Raw genomic sequence first — 13710 nt, 5'->3', positions numbered from 1 at the left:
TGTGTCACTTTTAAGTGCGTTTGAACTCTGAATTTGATGCGAGCCTCTTATCCGTGTGTGTGTGTGTGTGTTCGTGTATAGAGTGGTTTAGTTTAGTCATTTTTTTATTATTATTATTGCTCTTTTAAATATCTGAGATATTTCGTCTATTTTTTTCATTTTATTGAGAAAGCCCACCCTGCCACAGAAAATAAATAGTCCAGTTTTAGGTGTACAAATTTATTCCTTATTAATCCTTGTACTTAATGCACTGTAAACTCATAGAAAAACTGCAACTCATATAAAATTAGCAGCAACTTAATTCACATCATCTTAAAGACTCTTAAGTTTGCCATCACATATAAATGAGATCTTGCCTCTAATTCTTTATGAGATATGCTATATTCTATCCAGTAATTCATACAGTAAAAAAACTGCCACGTGTTTTTTTTACTATTTAAGAAAATAATAGCTTAAAATTCAAATGTGTATAGTTACAACTATGGTAATTATTTACAAGTAATAATACAATTTTATAACAAAATAATAATGTATTGATGGCTAATATATATATATATATATATATATATATATATATATATATATATATATATATATATATATATATACATACACATAATGCTAATATAATAGTTGCTGAGCAGAACGCCGTACGGCTGAATTGAAAAACAATACTGGTTTTGTTACAGTGATATACAAATCTTGCTTATTTAAAATTAAATGACAGTGACATAAAATACCCTTCAAGAATTTCAGTAATATAAAACATGAGTATGTTTTCCACTCTGACTCTCTGACTCGGAGCAGTTTGTGTAATTAACTGAACATATATAAACACAAACAGAACTTTATTTCAACAGTCAAAAACATCAGAATATCCGTAACTCCTTAAACTACACTCTATCATTTAAGGCTCAGATTCACAGTTATTTGTTCTACAGATAAGTCATCTGACTTCAACCACTTGTAACATACAAAAAAGCCTAAACAAAGATTCTAAAAATAAAAACAAGTAAAACTAACTTGTTTCAAATAAATGTGAAATACATGAATGCTTTCTAAGATCACGTTATTTATTTGTTGGTATTGGAATGTGTACAGATGCCTTTATCAGCCACCCTTTGTCTAATATTCATTTGTCCAGAAAGGGCTAAAATAACAAACAATACCCTTAAAAAAAGTCGAATAAAATAGAAATGTTTAATATTTGAGAACAGGGATCTTTTGGTCTTCTATTTAAAGGAACACTTTACTTAACTCTTCTTTTTTTCTGTTTGACTCCTGATGTTCTGAATCAAAGCAACAAAGATCTGCAACTGTGCCAGATTTAAAATGAATCATACCACAAGTCAGTTTCTTATCATGGAGTCAGCAAGCTAAAGGTTCTCAACCATCTTAAAAAGCACCTTTCAAATTCTCCATCTGTAGTGGAAGGTTTCCTTTTTGCCGCCTATGTTTTGGTTACCAGTGCTCTTTGAGGTTAAAAATGCGTCACCTGGCTTGCTGCTCCAGCTCAGTGGTTAAATTTATCATCGTTCGCTGACCTGGTTCATTTCCCATTGTTCTAAGTTGCATGTTGTACTTTCTCAAAAGCAAGAGCTTCTTGCTCAGTCTATTTTACTAACTTGCCAAAAAACAATGAATATGACCCCACTCTGTCGTATCCAAGTCACATCTTCAGCCTTTTGCTAAATGTTCAGACCTCTGAAGTGCTGGAATTGCCTCTTCTTTGGCTCAGTGTTCTCATCCTGAAGCTGTTTTTGGTGCTCCTCACCTCGTGAGCAACAAAGTAGTAGCAAAAAGCATCCAAGCAACAGGTGATGTTGGACAAACACATGGCCGTCTGTATGAACAAGCTCATACTTTGCTCGGTGTTGCAGTCCTTAATCACCTTCTGGTGAACCTAAATGTGCAGGGATTGGAAAAATCATCAAACCCAACCTGACCTTTTGGTATTTAATGTTTCTAAAGATATATATATATATATATATATTTATACAAAACTATATATAATATATCATCTGAGAAAATAGAAGGAAATAGTTCATTGATTTTAAAATAGCCTATGCTGAGTGAAACTTAATATACACTTCAGGATTTATATATATATATATATATATATATATATATATATATATATATATATATATATATATATATATATATATATATATATATATATATATATATATATATATATATATATATATATATATATATATATATATATATATATATATATATATATATTAATACCTATTCATATAAATACCCATTGTGTAATAATTCTGTTAAATAAAAGACTTCAGCTGATATATAAGGATGCAGTGTATATACTTTATATATACCCCATGCACCTTTCCTCCTTTCTTCTTTTTGACTATTGAGCTGATGTAACAAGGACATTTCTCCACTGTGAGATCAATAAAGTTTATCAATTATATATTTTAGAGTGTATATTAAGTTTCTCTCAGATGACCCTGAGAAATTTTTTTTCAAACAAGCAATGGCAAAAATATTTAATCTGTATATATTTACCACTTGCAGATGCATATAATGATTTTAACAATAATCTAACATCAGCAAACAGTACACACAGTTAGACAAGTTATTTATATGCTTTGTTATAAAAGTTAGTGTGATCTTAAAACCAAACATAAAGCTGTGAGATTTACATATGTTTTGAATGTTATGTACATGAATTATTTTGTGTCTGTGGGAACAAAACTGAAGAATACACCAGAGACTCTGAGTCATTGCAATAGTGTGTAGTAGAGTAAAGCTGCAAGTCCACTGGTTTGTCATAAAGAAATAAGGGTGTGAGAAAAAGAATTTCACGTCCAGAAGATTCTCATTATGTCATTATGTTTAATTAGATAAATAGTCATCTTGAAATAACCTTTAAGCAAAAAACTAATTCAGCTGAATCTATCCAGTATTGTTTGATCTTTAAATCATCATCTGTTTATGTTAATTTAAATTGATTTACATGTAATATTTATCTAAAGACCTTATTTCTTAAAATTGTTTTAGTTTATTTTTATTTCTTTGTTTGTTCCTAAGTTTCTATATCTTCATAACTCCATATGAGTAGTGTGTCTCACCAGAAACTGCAGGAAGATGGCCAGATGGCTCGGCGTGAACGGCACCAAGAAGGCCCCCAGGCTGCTGTAGATGATCTTGATGCAGGCCTGGCTTTTTGGGCTACGTTGGCCAGACTCCTGAAGAACGCAGATGGTATGAACCGAACAGCTAACCACCACGAGCGCAGGCCCCAGAAAACCAAACACCTGCAAGCAAATGATCACCACTGGACTCCAGCCTTTCTCTGAAAACCCGTGGAAGCAGTGGAAGTCCTCTGTATAATTCTCCCTTAAGTTGTAGATGACCGGAAAGACTGCAGAAGAAGTCAGAATCCAGATCCCCAGGGAGGCTAAGAAAGCTGCTCTGGGGGAGCGCAGCTGCTTGGCTTTGAATGGATAACATATTGCCAGCCACCTATCAATTGCTATGCACATAATCATGTAGATGCTGCCATATGTGCTAAAAAAATAAAGGTTTTCCAGAAAGGAACAGAACATCTGGGATCGGCCCGACCACTTGTGATTTGCAGCGTGCATTTTGAAGGGTAGAGGTAAGAGAAGGAGGAGGTCCATTAGAGCCAAGCTAGTCATGAAGATGGTTGTCTCAGTCCACTTTCGGAGGCACAAGCAAAACGCCATCAGAGCCGTCAGATTTAAAACTATCCCAATGCAGAATATAGGAATGTAGATGATCAGCTCTAAATATTGCATCATTTTGTCAACATTTTCAGTTGAACAGGAGTTTGTGCTGTTGTTGCTGTAGAGAAACAGATTTGATCCGATTTCATCAGCCATGCCAAATATTTCAATGAAAACATTTCATTGTGTGAAATGATTGTGTCTTTCCTGTCATTACTTTTAGTTCCCACACTGAACATTAAACATAAAGCAAGGCACCGAGGCAACTGAAACTTCTCAGATGTGTGGGTATGCGAGCTGCGGGCTCGTTTTTTCGTCCCCACTGTAAAAACTAGACAATGTAGCATGGGAACTCTTTACATACAACCGCTCGTCTTCTTCATCTAGACTGGTGATGTTAATCTGATTTAAAGGTACAGAGATACAGACTGATATATGTTGTAATTTGTGATGGAAATCACCTAGATAGTGTTTAGCATCTGCAGAATACGGATTATTTTGTTTTTAAATGGAGGTTTCATTGAGAGCAGCTACTACCAGGACAACTTTCCTTAGACTCTACCCTAGTGTGTTCCAACTATGGCGGCAAAGGCCACACAAAATCTAAAGTTATTTTTTATTTAAGGAGGAAATACTAAGGTCTAAATATAACAAATAGCTATGTGGTTAAAAATTTCCTTGCAGCTTGAACTCTTAAACTTAGAAACTACCAGTAGGTATCTATGCAGGAGCAGACTAGCAAAAGAATCAATTCTAAGACGTGAAAGGATTGCAGGACAAATTCTTCTTGCCAAGTTAAGTCTTTTGCATTAGAATTCAGTTGAATTAATAAGGACACCCTTTCGTACACCTTAACAAACCAATCTAACAGGTAAGCATTTGACATCAATGCATGAAGATTTACAATTGCTTTGTTTTATAATGTAACCTGAACAGGTGAAAATTTAAATCTAGTCTTGTTCTTACCTCATCATTGTCGCAAAGGAATTATGCCGTTTCTTTCTGTGTGTCTCTACAGTGCCAGACAGCTTCTGCTTTTCTGCCTCTTGTTGTTTCATCACCACTTCCTGCGTCATGCCACACATGTGTTTGCTTAGATGTGTTTTTTTTTCAGCTGAACTTGTTCAGCAAGTCTTAAACTGCCATGGTATGAGTTCCCAATGTAAATGGTCACTTGCAAAGTGGCAAAATAAAAGCAAAGGTGGAGGAAGGAGATCTTTCTCAGACTATAACGATGTTTCTACCTTACTTTGTTTGAAGCTATTTCAAAATCGATATTGTCGAGCTATTGCACTCTGTGGGACAACATTTTTACAATTGGTTTGCATTTTATTAACCTGCCTGTGAAGCTTCTTATTCATTTTCACACCATACTTTTTTTGTTGATATGCTTTTTCAATGGTTTCCACAGCGTTCAGGAACATTCAGCCAACACTTTCCAGTGAAAACCACAAATTTCCACCTGACCACCAACACTTATCTTCAACCAACACATTGATTGTGAAGCATTGCAGGCCACATTAAACTAAGGGAGTGATCACCTGACTATAAAGGCTCAAGGAGACTGTCGTTACCTAAAATCAACAGCACAATACGAGAAAAAAAAAAAATTGAGATATGAAATTGAGGGAACATCAGTGCCAGTAAATGCCACCGGCTTCCTCTGACTGTTTATGTATTTGTTTTTTGTTTCCTCAAACTGAAATTTCCAGGTGATTATTTAGTCCTTTTAATACTGAGACATTTTATTCTTAAAGGTGTGACTTGAAATATCTCTTTAGTGGTTTATGCAATCTTTCTTCACTTTTTTTGATTTCATCTTAATCTTTTTACAGAGATGAGTAATTCAGGACTAAAAAGACCAAACTGTGATTCTTGAACAGGTAGGGGTGCTGACATTTTATCTTCCCATATCAAAGGGAATGAGTGAGCGCTTAGTTATAACTGACTGTGGGAAGCTGCAGAAGCAGATTTTTGACAGTGATTATGTTTGATGGTTTCCTGGTTTCATGTGATGAAATGACTTGACTGAATTGTAAGTGTGAGAATTTCTGTGTGGTCTTTTTTCTGTCGCTGGAAGATGGAGGTTTGAGCTTACCAAAGTCACCTCACAGAGGAATGCTATATGCTTGGACAGACTCACTGAGGGTGAAGCTTTCTGATTATTACTTTCACTTCAAAGGATGTCAGGAAACTTCTGTGAACTGAGGTGAGTCTGATACGTTAACTGCCATCTGCTGTTTTATAAAAGGTACTGTAAAGCGTCTAGAATGATTAACTCAAGCCTTGACTCTAAAAGCAGATTATTTTAAACACTTTTATATAAGATCGATGGCTTGAGATTTGAAGATTTCTACACCCATTTCATTTGGAAAATACAATCAAATATGGACTGTATATTACTGAATACAATGGGTTGTAAATAATTCTGCATAACTGGACATAAATTCGACACATTTAATATTTTAAACATTAAATTTTTTATATATAACACACTGAACAGATGTAATAAAATTAATTCCATGGCCAGTAATAAAAAAGCAAAGCTTTTTGAAAACAGTTCATGTTTAAACATTACTTTGCATACTGCATGTTAATTCATATCTTTAAATACTTTTTACATCATCCATCTACACTTTATTTTGTATAAAGTGCATTTAAAACACATAGTAATTGATTAGAAATACTTAATTATCATTGTAATTATTATACTGATAATGAACTCCTATAGTTGCAGCACTTTGTACTACAGCTGGTGCTACTTTTTTCACTATTATCATCTTCATTTGTCTATGTCTGTTAAGAGGATATGTACCACTGTTGATTATAATGTGTTTTTTTTTTCTGTTCTATTTCTAAAATATCTTATTACTTTAACAATAATTGTCTTGTCTTTGTGATGCTATATCACCTGAATAACTGCCAAGGTGATCAATAGAGTAATGAATTGTCTCAGTGTCTAAGAGAAAGAAATATTGCAAGCTGTTTTTAAAATGTAATAAACACATATGAGAATCATCCATTGATGTACCAAACATAATAACTGATGTTCACTCCCAGTTTTACATGTAAAAAAACAAGACCAAAAATTTTCAATATTCAACACTTTTAACTTTAATTGTCTATTATTCAATAGAAATTAGGCAGGTGACATGTTAAGCTAAAAACTCAAGCAAATAGACGAAATTCTTCATCTCAGGAAATAATGTGTGTGTGTGCGTTTGGCAGGGGGTTTTTAAATTATAGCATATCATTCACCTCACTTAGCAACTATTTCTATGTCCTAAACACTTTATAGTTATGTTTTCTTCTATTTTGACCCTTTAAATTCTTGCAGAAGTTATAATAAAAACTAAACTCCTTTCCTTGTTAAGATTTTCTGGAACCAAAAAGAAATACATAGAACTTGAGACTCAACAGTAAGAAAAAAGGTATGTAAGAATAAGTAATATATGATATGTCCGTCCATCCATCCATCCATGATAACATAAAAACAACACTCCAAGAAAGTGTTACAGTTAATATAAACAGCTAATAAGAAGATGATTTGGGGAAAAGCACTGGAAAAGCCAGCCAGTTTTTGTTATTTTTCCACATTGAGCGGAACTGTCAATGTTTTTTTTTTTTTTTTGAAGGGACCTGCCATTTCTTCTGTGGCACAAACATCTCATCTCAAAACGAAATACGAGGGGGCGAGCTGAGGGTTTGATGTGAAAGACAAAAGGCAGAAACTCAAACTCTCACACAACTAAAAAAAAACACAGATACACACAAAGATACATCCATGCATACAAAAAGGGAGATGTTTTTCTCTCTAGGAGGCTGTGAACTTCCTGATGGTGATGACGATAAGGGCGAGGAGGACCGATGCTCCCAGGAACACTGCAATAACTATGGCTGTTATGGCCCCCGCTCCCAGAACACCTAGAAAACACACAAATTAACTTTAGATTGTTTTACAAACATTGCCATATTTTTTCTCTTTTACTTAAGTGTTACAGTTAATATAAACAGCTATTTTTATATATATATAATAAAAGAATATATATAAAGGAATACTTTTTTTTTTAATAACAACACAATGGTCATGTTTATTCATTTATGAAATTTTTCTGTCTTTCACACACAGACTACTTCTTCCTGTTATATTTTTGACATACTGATCCATAAACAGTTTTTTTTTTAAACTTCTTAAAAAGGTTGCATTTTAGGAAATCATCACTGTCTAATACTAGATAAATTTAACCAAAGTAAAAACGTTTAAATGATGAGGTTAGTTATAAAAGGAAAAGGTTTTCAAAACCAAGAGCCAGTTTAGTTTTACTGGCTAAAACAAGACCTGATTACTGCTAGGCATGAATAATAATGAGAAAGAACATGTCTGGCCGGATTTAACAAAGTTTCTGAAAAAATAGGAAACAACCTCAGTGACATCAGTAAGTCTGGACATTTTTAAATTGGATTTACAAACATGTGTTTGAACCGATTCTGCTGTTTGCAAAGGGAGAAAAAGAAGCAGCATAGATGAACTTTACCAGGAGAGTAAAAGTGTTCTGCAGCTTTGTTTAGGGTCACAAAGATCAGAGTAGAGACTGGGCAACACGGCATTCATGGGAGAGTTTCAAGGTGACAACTACTGCTGATCAAAAAAGAAACACCTCAAAGCCATGATACATTTAACAAAAAATTACACTTAAATGAGGGCAGGGCATTTGGTAAAATGTGCCTAATGTAAAACTACTCAGCACTTTAATAACTTACCTATTAACAGTCAGCTAAATCAATAAGACTATTTCTCCACAGAGATGTAAAAGGCTCATTGCAAATAACTGCAAATGTCTTTTGGCAGTTGTTGCAGCAAATGGTGATACAATCATAAGTTAGGTTTTGATAGGCGAGGTTGGTTTACACAGCTGTTTTCTGATAATAAACTATATCATGAATCAAAATATAGATTTTGTAAATAGTCAGGATATTTCTACTACAGAATGTGTGACAACCTGTCTCATTTAGGTGCGACTTAAAGGGAAAAGAAGGATTAATAGCGGCCTAGTGTTTAGGGCATAGAGCTTGGAATCCTGAGGTTCTGAGTTCAAGCCCCACTCCCACAGACTGCCACTCTGGGTTCCTGAGCAAAGACCCTTAACCCCACACTGCTCCCTGGGCGCCCCACGGGGATGGGTTGAATACAGAGGTCAAGTAAAATGTTTAAGAAATGTATGGATGAAATTTTTTTTTTTACAGTATATAGAGCATTAAAGGCTGTTTTATATGCTGGATCAACAAAATAAAAGTCTGGTTATGGTTTAACCTTCGTCCTCGTCCAGGATTGGTGGATGTGTGGAATCCTCAAACTCAAAGCGGTAGGTATGTGCTGAGATGTCCAGGAAAGGGTTTTTAGTTGTAACTTCAGTGGGAGGATCTCCAGACATGGCATCCTGCTGGTCTCTACTGGAAGCAGCCAACAATGTCTCTGCACAGAAGAGAAAGAAACAAATAACCAAGCTTCTTTGACTACTTGAAGAACTGAGAATGAGGTAAATCCTAATGCTAATGGACGTACTTCTCTGCTTTGGAGACTTTGAGCGCTCACAGCAGCACTAGTCTGTAATTCTCTAAACAGTCTCTGTTCTGTCTCCAGGTCAGGTCTGAGTATAAAGATGCCTTTGTAACAGATGGACAGTTTCTCAGTTTGACTAACAGGTTGTCTAAGGATTTTTTTTTTCGCTCTAAGATTTAGGGTCCACAAAATGTAAGAGCAAACAACAAACACAGACCGTTGGTGACTGGGAATATGTTTAACCGTGTTTCCTCCTCTGTTCTTTTTTCTTTTTTTTTTTTATCTACCAATCCAAATTCGGCCTCGGCTGCCATTCCTCCTCTTCCAGCGTGCGGCTTTTCACAATACAGCTGGACAGACAGAAGCTGTTTCTCTGAGACACATTTTTATTTGTCCGAAGTCAACATTTAGGGTGTTTCTTCTTTTTTTGGCATCTCTGCTGTGGATGAACTTCAGAATAGCTTTGCTTTGAAAATTCAAGGGAAAACATATATAAACTCTTCAGGAGGCCCACCCATTTAGACACTGAGCAATTTACTCACCCAGTTCTTGACTACTTGCATTCCAGCACAACCATAATCAAAATATTTTTACATGCAGCATATTTAACACTATGTATTTACTGTTAGGCCTCTCTCTCTCTCTAACATAATCAGCAGTCTTCTAGTCATATACAAAATTAGAAAATAGAGTGAGTGGAGGCTTGATCATGAAGAAGTATAATAAGATGTCAGATGCGGTATCTGCTAATATTCGTAACTCCAGTGTTTGATGTGCGTGTTTTGATGCTGCCTTGTTGACTGTGAGCAGCCTCCTGTCCCGGTGCTGGCTTCAGGTCTGGAGGCCCAGGCTCGTGGCCAGCATAGCCATCAATGAGGCCTTCAGCTGATGACACAAAAGGCAGCTTGTGCGGCCAAGCAGACCAACAGGCTTCAACCAGTAACGGCCGGACAGGCCAAAAGCAGGCAAAGCAAAACTTGTCAAAGTCAAACAAACTTGTTTATTAAATAGACCCTGTGTGCTAAAATGGCTGTAGTTCTGAGCACTGTGATTGAATGAAAATGTGAAAGAAACCAATGACATGATACTTTTTGTACTTCCTGGGTGTATCTTGCCATGAGAGGTTTACTTTATTATTTCATGTTGGAAATATTAATTTAATCCATTTTTCTTTATTTACACGTCTGAATGTTGAATTAACCTATCTAATGACACTCATTTGGGTTGAGTGAATCCTGCAAAGTCAATGACTTGATGTAATCAGTAATTTCACAATTTGTATGATTTGATTGAATTCCCTTCATAAATTACCTTAAATATATATATATATAGTGAAGTGGTGCAATATATATAAACTGAATTAAATTGAACAGATGATAGACAATGTCTCATTCTCTCACATGACCATTATGTTTGTAACTGTGGAAGATTATCAAACTGTTAGAAAAGTCACTTTATCACATTCAACAACCTTAGAGTCTTGCTAGAAATTTTTTTTTGATTTAATCAATCAGTTTTATTTTGTTTTTGAAAAGGTTTAACAAATCCTCGTCTATTTATAAATTAATATAGAGCTAAATTTTTATGGGCTGTAGTGAGCTAATAATTTATTTTGTCTATTGTAATTAAAGTACAATTTTGTTATTTTTTGCTGAACTTAAAATTGCCTTTTAATTTTAGTAGCTCAACCATTTCTTTGTGATCTTTATGAATCTATGTAAAAATGTGCCATTGCCTTTCACCATAGGCCTTTTAATCATTTAGAGATGAGGGATAATGGCAAAAGTTCGCTTTAAATCAATTTATCAATCAGCTACTTTGTATATGAAGCTAACTGGCTGTAATTTATATGGAAGCAGAAGTTTGACTAAATCTGATTAGGTGTTCGTTTACTCTATTTGGATATGGTGCACACATTTATTTCTGTTGCTAACTTAGCTTCTCCTCTTAAAGTGACATTCAGCTGCTCCATATCTAGTTTGTTCTTTATTGACAAAAATTTTCGAGTAGTCTTTGATTACTTAATTTTTTTTTTATACATTTATGGTATTTTTGTACTGATATTGGTTTACAATGTAACTGATGGAAACTAAAAAGAAATTCTTTTTTAAACATGGAAAATGTATTTATTCAGTTATTATCTGACTATAAAGTAGAAAGCAGCTATGATTTTAATACACATCTTAAGCTATTAAGCTGTATATTTGTTGCTTTAGGGTATATTCTTGCTATATACGCTTCCTATCCCACCAAACATTACTTCTTTTTAAAAGTAAGTGAAATAGAAGATAATTAGTTGCTAAATGTTGACTAAGATTTTAGTTTGTTAAACTTGCTTTTTAGTTTTAGAAAATTGTTTAGAAATTAAAAGTAATAATTCAAATTGTTTGCTTTTAAACAAATTAGTAACGTTATGCTTACTGCTTAAGGACTCTACTCTGTTACCGTACAGCACAGTTTTTTCTAATCTCAGCAAAATTCAGATTTGCCAGCGGTTAAATGTAACACCGACAGCGCTTTTTTTTTTTTTTACACCCACACATTCACGAAGTAAATGTTTAGACGATTTAGAGATGAGTATCTTGCTCTTGGAGATACGCAAAAATGGCACATGAAACACTGATCTGGCAGTGCTGTCGATTTTGCAGATGGAAAAAGTTGATAATATCACCATCATTCTTCTGATCGGATGCCTATTCTGTCTTCTAACCTCTTAGCATTGCTATAGTTTCATGTTAATGCACGGTACATGTTCTTTGGATCTCTGCAGGCCCTCATCTGTCACATCACACAAATCAAGGATTATTACTCATTACAGCTTGGAGGATACAGAAGGAACCTTTCAGAAATTAGAAACACAGAAAACCATTTGTTGCTAACTCAGGGATCAGCATAAGGATTTCACACCAACCAGAGAGATGGCCGGGAGTCCAGACAACTGTGTGTGAAAAGTAACCTTGCAGAGCCTCAGAGGTAGAAATGATGCATCCAAATATAGAGCTGGCATTACTGTCTGTGTCCTCGCTTCATCCTTCTATACCTACCACATGTAGTCCTAAGATTTTCCATAATAAAATGTTTGATTGATTGTTTTTTTTGTTTTTCTTTTTACAAAAATGTTATTTTTTGTGAGATATGAATAAAAAAGTAAAAAACAAAAACAAAACATAAAGCTTGGGAAATTGCCTACCCTTTTATTGCAGTATTAGTGTCAGTTTCTTTCTGCTGAATCAACAGATGAAGCAGCAAGTCACACTGTATTGTGGTCAAATCGTGTGGCATTAATGGATAAAAGCCACTATCCACATGACATCCCTGTCACTCACAACAAATTCACGTGAAAAGACTAAACAGAAACTCTTTTGTTTTTGGTTGGTTTTACTGATTCTACTCATCACAGCAGATATTTTGGTAGAGTTTTCTCTATAGATACATTAAGCAAAGAGAAAAATACCCTCCTTGGCCTCTTAAACACCACACTGACCGCTGGGACTAAGATTCAGTCTGCTGTGCTTTTAAAAGGCTACAATAGAGATACCACAAAAGAAAACCTCAAAAAAAGATAAATGAACATATATATTTATATATGTTCGCTGTTCTATGCGAACACATAGATGTCAAGTTAAAATGTTCCCCACACTGTAAAATAGCGAAAAATATCAAGCAGTGCCTGACTGAATCACTTCTGCTCAGGTTAAGAAAAAGGGGAAGTTTATTTTTTCTTATTTCATACCAACATCAGATATCATGAAAGCATCTGAGTCATCCTAACTGTCATAGAGGAGCTTTCACAGCTTTAATAACTGCTCAATTTACTTCTGACGACATGAAAAGATGTGCGTAATTCAGAAATGGCACAAACTCACACACCTTAGAAATAATAACTGAACTAAAAAGGCTATCAAATTACCTATAGTTTGAGAGAACATTGTTAAAACCCAGTATTTGGGGAAATTCAAGACTGAAAAAGTTGAATTCTATGAATTTTAGGTACAGTTCTAAACTCATTGTTCCTGAAGAAGTAAATATGAAACTATGAAGAAAATCAGCTTTACCTGTGTGTGCAAGGGCTAACAGTACACTAAAGAGAAGCAGGACAACCCTGCAGATGCTGCTGTGACCCATGGCGGCTTTGAAGGATAAATATCTCCAAAATGTCTCAAGCAGGGACTTTGAACAAGTAGCTGACCCACGTTAGAACTACAGAAGGACCATAAAGAGAGAAAGGTCCTGAGCTAAGGGGGTGAGAGAAGAGGTGGGACTAGGTGTGCATTGGACTGTCAGGACAGTCCACACACTGTGCAAATGTGCAGAGCCAGCCCTCCAAAAAAACACCTCGGAATGAACAGAGTGGTCTACGGGGTAAACATTTGGTCAGCTGGGTGTGTGTGAATCATATCACAAAGATTTCTACCTGAAATGTTACTT

General features: G+C 34.9%; 2 protein-coding genes across 2 annotated transcripts; both read right to left on the bottom strand.

Moving 5' to 3' along the window:
- Positions 1-610: 610 nt before the first annotated feature.
- LOC119786132 (G-protein coupled receptor 55) lies at positions 611-6670 on the bottom strand. The gene is made up of 3 exons (XM_038289241.1): positions 4689-6670; positions 3105-3840; positions 611-1903 (listed from the first exon to the last, which is right to left on the bottom strand). The coding sequence occupies exons 1-3, from the start codon at positions 4805-4807 to the stop codon at positions 1697-1699; spliced, it is 1062 nt and encodes a 353-aa protein (XP_038145169.1). The 5' UTR covers positions 4808-6670; the 3' UTR covers positions 611-1696.
- Positions 6671-7286: 616 nt separating this feature from the next.
- snorc (secondary ossification center associated regulator of chondrocyte maturation) lies at positions 7287-13526 on the bottom strand. Its single transcript, XM_038289242.1, has 3 exons — positions 13338-13526; positions 9034-9195; positions 7287-7646 (listed from the first exon to the last, which is right to left on the bottom strand). The coding sequence occupies exons 1-3, from the start codon at positions 13405-13407 to the stop codon at positions 7537-7539; spliced, it is 342 nt and encodes a 113-aa protein (XP_038145170.1). The 5' UTR covers positions 13408-13526; the 3' UTR covers positions 7287-7536.
- Positions 13527-13710: the final 184 nt, after the last annotated feature.

This window comes from Cyprinodon tularosa, unplaced genomic scaffold (genome assembly GCF_016077235.1).
Source record: "Cyprinodon tularosa strain WSP-4 unplaced genomic scaffold, ASM1607723v1 ctg267, whole genome shotgun sequence".
NCBI classification, from domain to species: Eukaryota; Metazoa; Chordata; class Actinopteri; order Cyprinodontiformes; family Cyprinodontidae; genus Cyprinodon; species Cyprinodon tularosa.
This window is presented reverse-complemented; position numbering and strand designations above follow the sequence as displayed.

Coding starts and splice junctions, on each gene's coding strand:
- LOC119786132 (XM_038289241.1), bottom strand. CDS start 4,807: ATGTGTGGCATGACGCAGGAAGTGGTGATGAAACAACAAGAGGCAGAA. Junction 3,841..4,688: donor TCCTTTGCGACAATGATGAG/GTAAGAACAAGA, acceptor GTTTCTCTACAG/CAACAACAGCACAAACTCCT. Junction 1,904..3,104: donor CCATCTTCCTGCAGTTTCTG/GTGAGACACACT, acceptor CTGCACATTTAG/GTTCACCAGAAGGTGATTAA.
- snorc (XM_038289242.1), bottom strand. CDS start 13,407: ATGGGTCACAGCAGCATCTGCAGGGTTGTCCTGCTTCTCTTTAGTGTA. Junction 9,196..13,337: donor GTTAGCCCTTGCACACACAG/GTAAAGCTGATT, acceptor TCTTCTGTGCAG/AGACATTGTTGGCTGCTTCC. Junction 7,647..9,033: donor AATCCTGGACGAGGACGAAG/GTTAAACCATAA, acceptor TGTGTTTTCTAG/GTGTTCTGGGAGCGGGGGCC.